The sequence below is a fragment of the Anolis sagrei genome, chromosome 3 (genome assembly GCF_037176765.1).
Source record: "Anolis sagrei isolate rAnoSag1 chromosome 3, rAnoSag1.mat, whole genome shotgun sequence".
In the NCBI taxonomy this organism is placed as follows: domain Eukaryota; kingdom Metazoa; phylum Chordata; class Lepidosauria; order Squamata; family Dactyloidae; genus Anolis; species Anolis sagrei.
In genome coordinates, this window is record NC_090023.1 from 25,594,149 (window position 1) to 25,604,333 (window position 10,185).

The window sequence follows — 10,185 nt, forward strand, 5'->3', positions numbered from 1 at the left end:
CCAAACAGAAGCGAGAGGAGAGGGAGGAAATTCATCCAGTCTATTTTAAAATGCTTCCCAGGCTCCAGACAGAAGCGAGGGGAGAGGAGGGAGAGGAAATTCATCCACTCTGCTTTAAAACGGCTTCCCATGCTTGAGCCGAGGCCAGTGACTAGGAGCCAGGAAACACTGAATCATTTCCAACTCACATACTGCTTTGTAACAGAAATGGCAGAAAAAGCTTCAGAAGGGCAAAGGGACTTCCAGTTTCCTTAAAAACTTTGAAATAGATTCAAAAATAAAATCTTTCCGAATTTATTCCAAATTATGAAGATTCCGACCAAACCTAATGCATAATACCCAGTGCTTTTTATCATTTCAGTGAGCTTCTATCCAGAGCCATAGTAACTATCATTCAAAAAGGAACACAAAATTGTTTACATAGCATTTAATGGTGAATAAGCTTCATGATGACATTAATTGGATGTGTTGAAAATCTAAGTTTCAGTCACAGCATATGAATACCACATTATTCAGTGCTGTATCATCATTACTACCCTGTGGGGGCTCTACCCTTGTATTTAGCCCACATATGGCACCAGAAGGGCAGGGTTCACTCCATGCACCAAATTTCCCCCAATTGTGTGCATCGCCTGTCAGAACAAACCCTCCACTGCACACAAATCTGATGTTGTTTGCTGCAGTATCATCATTAATATTCCCTTGATAAGGTTCCACTTGCAATGAGAAGGACATCAAGCGCCCTTTAGGGCAAAATTCAGGGTTTCTCCATGTTCCCCATCTGCCAACAAAAATGATAATAGTGATGCCCTGAGAAAAATTTTAAAAGCAGACATGCAATATATATTTGAAAAAGCAGGCAGAGCGCCTATTCTCATGCCACTTCTGTTACCAGTGGACAATTAACACAAGATCAAAAGCAAGAGAATATGCAATACATGCTGTAAAAATATCTTTCTCTAACATTGTATCTTAGGTTGTGGTTACCAACACTGTAGAATTAATGTAATTTGACTCTACTTTAACTGCCCTGGCTCAATTCTACAGGCCATGAGAGCTGTACTAAATTTTTTGCTGCTATTGAATTCTCTGTTGCTTCACCAAATGACAACTCCCAGGATTTCATAGCATTGTTCCATGGCAGTTAAAGGGGTGTTAATTCTGCAGTGTAGATAATCTCTAAGACATCTAGTTACCTACAAAAACATATTTGAACCTAGGTATCAGCTTTCAGAGGAGCAAGTTTTGTGCCTCTGACTTTTTCCCTGCTTAAATATACTACCTTATCTACTTTCCTGTCTAAATTAAATCTGTTAGTAATGACCATTGATTATGTTGAAGTGATTCTGTCTTCTACATATCAGCTGTTTCTGCAGATTTGATTTATATCCCTTTTACTCCTGTATCAACATTCTTTATAAAGATGATGAAAAACATCAATCCCAGGATAAAACACAGTGATATTCCACTGTAACTTCTTTGTGGAATTACAAGAAAACTTCTGTAGGTTATGCCTGCCCATCAGCCAATTAAAAGTACACTTTTTAAGAGTAGCATCATCTCGACCACTCTTTCTGAAACTTTGGATCCCAATCTCAAATGGGGTCCTCTTAGCTCAATGTTGGCTCCCAAAAATTTGGCAACAGTTTTCTCAATGCCACCTGGTGGCTGTTTTAGACATTTACACAAATCTGTTGTGCAGTGTTTACAGTTGCACACAGGAAACATAGATGTACTTCATGAAAAAGAAAAGTCAGCTGGTTCTGTAAGTCTGATTGGTTACCAGTAAATGTTTGGGTTTTTTTATACCTATTTTATATACTTACATACTCAGGGCCTCCTGGGTTCAAATGCTTAAGAGGTTCCGATGTAAACCACATTGTATCAGGTAGTCCACAGGAATATAACAGAAAATGTTGCTAAACAACTGGGTCAGACAGCAACATCTAACTTTAGCTTAATTATTTACAGGAAATTGTTTCAGAATTGTCCTGCCCTCTCAGAATATAGTTGCAACATTTCCAACATACTCTCTTTTGAATAATTGAAATATTAATCTTTAAATGCTCTCTTTTAATATTAAGATTGTAAGAATTTTTTTTTTGTTTTCAGGTTATGAGCCGTTTTGAGTCTTGACCAAAAAAAGAATACCATTATTAATTATTATTATTATTATTATTATTATTATTGAAACAAAAGCACAGTATGTCACAGCAAACGAGACTATATGCTGGATTTCGTATCACAAAATCACAAGTTGAACACTTCCCAAGCATCTAGGACTGTGTGATGTATTTTCGAATGATGCGTGCAGATCCAAGCAAGGTGGCCTTTTGCAGTTGACAGATCGTGATTTTGTCGATGTTTATTGGTTCCAAATGCCGGCTGAGATCTTTTGACATGGCACCCAGTGCGCCAATCCCCACTGGGACCACCTGTACTGGTTTATGCCGGAGCCTTTGCAGTTTGATTTTGAGATCTTGATAGTGGTTGAGTTTTCCTGTTGTTTTTCCTCAATGCAACTGTCACCTGGTATAGCGACATCAATAATCCAGACTTTTTTCTTTTCCACAGTTGTGATGTCTGGTGTATTGTGTTCCAAACCTTTGTCAGTCTGGATTCAAAAGTCCCACAGTATTTTTGCATGTTCATTTTCCACGACCTTTGCGGGTTTATGATCCCACCAATTCTTTACTGCTGAAAGGTGGTACTTGTGACATAAGTTCCAGTGAATCATCTGGGCCACAGAGTTGTGTCTTTGTTTGTAGTCCGTCTGTGCTGTTTTCTTGCAACAGCTGAGAAGATGGCCCATGGTTTCATCAGCTTCCTTGCACAGTCTGCATTTTGGGTCATCCGCTGATTTTTCAGTCCTGGCCTTAATTGCATTGGTTCTGATGGCTTGCTCCTGGGCTGCAAGAATCAGGCCTTCCGTCTCGTTCTTCAGGGTTCCATTTGTGAGCCATAACTAGGTCTTCTCCTTGTCAACTTTTCCTTCAATCTTCTCAAAGAACTGCCCATGTAAGGCTTTGTTGTGCCAGCTGTCAGCTTTGGTTTGGAGTGCAGTTTTCTTGTACTGACTCTTTGTGTGCTGTGCTTTGAGAAGTTTCAGATTACTGACTTCAATTAAAGCAGGTTCTTGACTTTCCTTTACATATTCTGCCAGGGCATGTTTTTCTTCTTCAACTACTTGTTTTACTTGTAAAAGTCCTCTGCCACCAGACTTTCTAGGCAGATAGAGCTGGTCAATATCACTGCAAGGATTATTATTATTATTATTATTATTATTATTATTATTATTATTGACAAAGAAAAAATTGACAAAGAAAAAACATGGGTGTGGCTCACAAATGGAACTTTGATAAAAGAGACCGAGGGCATGATTCCATCAGCCCAAGAACAGGCAATTAGAACAAATGCCATCAAAGCCAGAATTGAAAAGTGGATGACAGATCCCAAGTGTAGACTCTGCAAGGAAGCAGACGAAATGAGAGATCACATCCTCAGCTGCTGCAAGAAGATCACACAGACAGATTACAAGCAGTTGCATAATGCCATTGCTCAGATGATTCATTGCCATTTGTGCCACAAATACCATCTGCCTGTGACAAAGAACTGGTGAGATCACAAGCCTGAAAACATTACAGAAAATGAACACATCAAACTACTCTGGGAGTTCCAAATTCAGACTAACAAAGTTTTGGAGCACAATATTCCTGACCTCACGGTCGTGTTAAAAAACCAACTATGGATCATCAATGTTGCAATCCCAGGAAACAGTAGGATTGAAGAGGAACAGTTGGAAAAGCTGACACGATATGAGAATTGAAAGACCGAACTGCAAAGACAGCAAAGGCACAAGCCAGGAAAGGCGGTCCCAGTGGTGATCAGCAGACTGGGTGAAGTGCCTAAAGACTTTGGCCTGCACTTAAACACAATCGGTGCTGACAAAATTACCATATGCCAGCTGCAGAAGGTCACCCTACTTGGATCTGCACGCATTATTCGCCGATAATATCACATAGTCCTAGACACTTGGGAAGTGTCCGATGTGTGACTCAATACAACAGCCAGCATAGTGATCTTGTTTGAGGTGTAACTATCTTGTTGTGTTTCTAATAATAATAATAATAATAATAATAATAACAACAACAACAACAACAAAAACAACAGCAACAAGACTAATAATCTTTAGACCATGCAGTAAAAATCTTCAGGCTTGATTCTTAAAGATATGGTGCACAACAGAAGTGATGGATGCTATCATTTAAATAATTATTTTTAAATAATTATATGATTTATTTGTTGTCTGCATTTCTCTTAACATGGGACTACAAATCTCAAGAAAAGACAGACAGAAAGACAGACAGACAGACAGAATGAAGAAGTGGTGGCAGAGGAAGAAGAGAAAAAGGAGAGGAAGAAGGAGTACAAGAATGAGAAAGAGATACCGACCTTCCAGTACTTGATGTTATTGTTTGACCATTATCACAGTAAAGACGGATGCCATTCAAGCCTGTATCATCATTCCATGCCATACTACCTTGGTAGGCCTCTACCTGGTGTGGAAACAGAGAAACAAGAGTGTACTAATGCTGTTGCGAATGCAGCTACTTTAACACTCATGAACTGGGTTATTAATGTTGCACTTTAACATCATGAACATTTCCAGGAGAATTCATAGGGTATTAAAATGTCTCAAGCCCAAAGATCTGTTTCCACGTGCCAAGACATTTCTGTTCCACCCAAATATCTGAAACACAGAAGACATAAAATGAAACAGACATAAAATAAATGTACATTGTTTGTACTGTGGGAAATACATGAGCTATGTAAATTCCAGTGTCTACTCTTACTCATTTCTACCCGGCTGCAGCATGGTTTATTAAAAACAGCATGGTGCTATTTTTGTCCCAATGTGTTACATTGGATGAAACAAAAAAAAGTACCTCAGAAGAAAAAGATCTGCTTTTGTCAATTGTCCCTTTTGTCAATTCTTTGGACAAAAGCAATTATGGCATAGCTCTATAGCTAACTTTAAATAATTATAATGTTATATGGAACAAACATGATATTTTAGATTTTGTGGATCTTTGAAGATATGAACTTTGCAATAAACCATAACACATGGGAACTAAATTTATTAGCCTGTTTTGCTCCAAAAAATATGTAAGTGCTTATTTTCTTATTTTTCCCAATTGACTTTTTATTGATCTGTAATTAGGGCTTAGGGATTATATTTTGAGCATCCTCAAAATTCATGCTCAGGCTGATTTTCAAGGAAGGTCTTATTTTGGGGAAAACGGAATATACTTGTGATACACATTTGTATTAGTATCACTCTCCCCCCCCCCCCCCCCAAAAAAAATAAACAACATACACATGCCGAAGCATGAAGGCTAAACTGACTGGTACTGAAATATAATAACCAATGTGTCTCAAGAAAGCATATCACTCCCTTGTTAAAAGTTTCCCTGGCTACTAATTCATTTCAATCAGAATTCAGTGTGCTGATTATTACCTATAAAGTTATTTATAACTTAACTCTAAACTATGTGATAATCATGGGCTCATCTACACTGACCGTATAATGCAGGCAGAATGCAGAGTGAAGTTAGCTTCAAATTGCAGCAGGTAAACAACACATACCTTCAAAGTGTGCTGCCCCACAGGTAAAGGATGGTAAAAGTAAAGGTAAAAGTTTCCCCTTGACATTAAGTCTAGTTATGGCCAACTCTGGAGAGTGGGGCCCATCTCAATTTCGAAGTCAAAGAGCTGCCATTGTCTTTAGACACCTTCTACTGATCTACTCACATTTGCATGTTTTCAAACTGCTAGGTTGGCAGAAGCTGGGGCTAACAATGGGAGCTCACCCCATCCCATGGATTCAAACTACCAACCTTCCTGTCAGCAAGTTTGCAACTTAGCGCTTTAACCCACTGCACCGCTGTGGCCCCCTAAAGATGGTAAAGCACATCAAACAAAGTCAGGAGATAGTCTTTAAAAAGCCATTTAATGCTCTGCAGTGAATCCCAAATCTTGCCTGGCAAAATTGGCTTCTCAGAACAAGAATCACATTGTAGACACCCACTGTGCTGAAGTGCTTTGTTATTAGTGGAAAAGAAGTAAAGAGAGTCATTCTCTAAGCAGTTGGAACGCAGATAAATCAAATTTCCATCAGACTTGTATGGGCCGAGCCAAAAGTGTTTACTTTGCTAATATATAACCAAGTAACTGATACAGGAGTCTGGCCCACGATTTCCCAATATTTCTCCACTTTCTTCTTTTTTTAAAGCCAAAATATATTTTTTAGTCTTTGGGGAGCTGTTCATTCTCAAGGTGTCTGAAAAAAAGAGTACAAAATAGCCTTACCTTCAAGGCGAATCCCTTTGCATATCCTTCCCTACAGAGTTCTTGTGTACCCCAAATACCCCATGAGGCTCCATTGTTCACAGTGAGATACGTGTTAACCTTTCGAGCATCTCCATACCAGAAGCAACCGGTAAGCATCACAAAGCAAGTACTGACTTGGAGATACATGGCTGGAAGTCTGCTCTAAATGCAACATAATAAAACAATTTATTTGTCACCTTCCTGCAAAAGGGCAACTCAAAATAGTTCAAAACATGATGTAAATAGGATGTAACTAAAACCAGCAATGATTGTAATATTAAACACACACAAACGAATGTCTCTATTGAAAGAACAAATTAACCACAAATTAAAAAATACATCTGTCAAACTGAAATAAATAAAGGATTCACAAAAAATAACTGTAAGGAGTCTGGTTGGCTATTCAGGTTAAGGGAGTTGCATAACCAAGGGAACAGAATCAAACTAGGAATGTTTACACCTGGAATCTGGAGTGATTTCTCAGGGCCCTTCTACACAGCCATATAACCCAGAACATCAAGGCAAAAATCCCACAATATCTGCTGTGAACTGGGTTATCTTAATCCACACTGCCATATATCCCAGTTCAAAGCAGAAAATATGGGATTTTATTCAGCTGTGGGGAAGGGGTCTCATATAGTAACAATTTCCCTGAATTGTCGAAGACTTTCATGGCCGGGATCACTGGGTTGTTGTAGGTTTTTCCGGGCTATATGGCCATGTTCTGGAGGCAATTTTTCTCCTGACGTTTCGCCTGCATCTATGGCAAGCATCCTCAGAGGTAGTGAGGTCTGTTGGAAGTAGGAAAAATGGGTTTATATATCTGTGGAATGACCAGGGTAATGTTTCAGCTGATCACCTTGATTTGCATTCAATGGCCTGGAAGGCACTGCAAACTACTCCAACCAGAGAAATCAGCCATAGCAGAGCACCTGATGAACCAACCTGGACGCAGCATATTATTTGAGAACACAGAAGTGGTGAACCACTCTCACAACCACCATGTCAGACTACACAGAGAAGCCATTGAAATCCACAAGCATGTGGACAATTTCAACAGAAAGGAGGAAACCATGAAGATGAACAAAATCTGGCTACCAGTATTAAAAAAACTCAAAAATTACAACAGCAAAAAAACCAGAGAGTAAACAATCAGGCACATCAATTCACTCTCAACAAGAGATTACCCCCAGGCGCTTCCAGGCCATTTGAATGCAAATCAAGGTGATCAGCTGAAGCATTACCCTGGTCATGTCAAAGATATATAAACTAGGGCTGGGCAACCACGAAAAAATTTGTTTCTAAACTCGATTCGTTTTTAGGGGTTTTTTGCGTTTCGATATTTAAATGAATTCCGAAATTTTCCTTTAAAAAAATTCATTATTTACGAAATTTCGTAATTTACGAATCAATTATGAAACAATTATGAATCGATTCATTAATGGCGGGCGCGATCGCGCAATACGCTAAAAAAACCTCCAAATGGGACAGGAAGCTTCCCTCTCCCTCTGTTGTTGACTGTTGGTGTGATAATTTATTTATTTTTTTCACTGAGAAAACAAACAGCAACACTAAAACTTGCACCAGACATGTGGAAATAATAACGAAATGATTTCGAAGCAATTGAAAAAATTCGTTTCATTTTTTAGTTGCTCCTGAATGGTTCAATATCGCTTCGTTATCAAAAAAATAACGAATTAATAACGAATTACAAAATTAACGAACGAAATCACCCAGCCCTAATATAAACCCATGTTTCCTTCTTCCATCAGACCTCACTACCTCTGAGGATGCTTGCCATAGATGCAGGCGAAACGTCAGGAGAAAAATTGTCTCCAGAACATGGCCATATAGCCCGGAAAAACCTACAACAACCCAATTTCCCTGAATTTTGTTCCTCTTTTTTTTTCCTGGAGAGGCAGCACATGACTTTTGGCTGATGCAAAAATTCACTGACTGGCTTTCAGACACCTACAAAGGAGATGAATTTGCACTTATCTTTTACATCAGGGGTCCTCAAACTAAGGCCCGTGGACTGGATATGGCTCTCACTCAGGGTCAACCTAAGTCAGAAATGACTTGAAAATGCATAGGAATTCATTCTTTTTTATTATAATCCAGCCCTCCAACAATTTGAGGGTCTGTAACGTGGCCCTCTGTTTAAAAAGTCTGAGAACCCTTGTTTTACAGTGTGGGGAGAAAAGTAGTTGAGGCAGCAACAAAGTGGGACAAACCGCAAAATAGAGTCTTGGTGAGCCTATGCTATCTACATCACATGTAGTCTTGCAAGATTCCTTCTTTTAAGCAGAACACCTGTCTCCTTGGATTGGACTCTGCATGAGCTGAAGTCGACGATATGTACATTTTATGCTCCCAGGCCTCTCAAAGTCATTGCTAATGACATAAAACCATCACAAGGGAAAATATAGATGTCCCTAATGCTCTTTTAAATGTAGATATTGAGAACTGAGCTATGGATCTTCTTATTTCATTATCACATCTAACAAGAAAGGAACTGTTATATTACTTACCTTTCCACAGCTGCCTGTGTTCCTATAACTGGACTAAGGAGAAGCTGAGGGAACAGTGCATGTCAGAGTGGGCAAGGCTATGAAGAAGATCAGGAGATCAAATGTGGGAGTCAACACGTCAGCACCTTCTATGCTCTGTTGCTAGGTTATTTAAAACAACAGACTTAAGGCTATGATCCATCCTTTATTCTTTTCTAGCTATAACTCAATATGCCTCTATACTGTTGAGTTGTTTTTGTTTTGTTTTTTTGTCGTGTCAGGAGCAAGTCACTTCTGGTGTGAGAGAATTGGCCATCTGCAAGGACGTTGCCCAGGGGACGCCTGGATGATTTGATATTTTTATCATCCTTGTGGGAGGCTTCTCTCATGTCCCCGCATGAGGAGCTAGAGCTGATAGAGGGAGCTCATCCGCCTCTCCCCGGATTCGAACCTGCAACCTATCGGTCTTCAGTCCTGCCACCGGGAGTCAACACGTCAGCACTTTCTATGCTCTGTTGCTTGATTACTTAAAGGAGCAGACTTAAGGCTATGGTCCATCCTTTGTTCTTTACTAACCACAACCCAATATGCATCTATACTGTTGAGTTAATGCAGCTTGACACCAAATTAACTGTCATGGCTACAAACTATGGAATTAGGGGAGTCATAGTCTTAGGATGACATTAGCTTTCTGTACAAGAACCGCAGATGCCACATCAAACTACAAACCCCAGAATCCCATAGTATTGAGCCAGGATAAATACAATTGTGTCTGATTGCATTAATTCTACAGGCTTTCTAAGAACTAGCTATCCTAATATAAGATGAATTGCTTACGAGGATGTGTGAATCAGCTGAGGTGGATAAACTGACAACATTGATCAAGGAGAAATTCTTGACAATTTTTTTTAAAAAACTGGGACATGTTTATTATTTTCCTACAGAAAAGATGGGGACAAACTTAAACTGTTTTCTGATTTAGAAGAGTGTTATTAAAAGTAACATTTTTGGTGGAAATTTAGTGATTTTTAAGGGAGTAGAAAAGAAGTAAAAATATCAATAGGTATTAAGTGGGAAGCTTATAGATTAGTACTTGTTAGTATATGTTTAGGTTTTTATTGGTTAAAACGATCATTTTAGATATAATTGTGTTATTGTTCCTGTATATGTTCCTGTCCAGAGGACAGGAGCAGAATTCAAAACGATCTTGACAGATTAGAGAGATGGGCCAAAACTAACAAAATGAAGTTCAACAGTGACAAATGCAAGATACTCCACTTTGGCA

The 10,185-nt window shown here is 39.0% G+C and overlaps 1 protein-coding gene across 1 annotated transcript; it reads right to left on the reverse strand.

The window, feature by feature from the left end:
* Positions 1-427: 427 nt before the first annotated feature.
* On the reverse strand, positions 428-8,994 carry LOC132772184 (vitelline membrane outer layer protein 1-like). The gene is made up of 4 exons (XM_060771012.2): positions 8,922-8,994; positions 6,370-6,552; positions 4,453-4,556; positions 428-781 (listed from the first exon to the last, which is right to left on the reverse strand). Exons 2-4 carry the CDS (start codon positions 6,535-6,537, stop codon positions 484-486), a joined length of 570 nt encoding a protein of 189 aa, XP_060626995.2. The 5' UTR covers positions 6,538-6,552; positions 8,922-8,994; the 3' UTR covers positions 428-483.
* Positions 8,995-10,185: the final 1,191 nt, after the last annotated feature.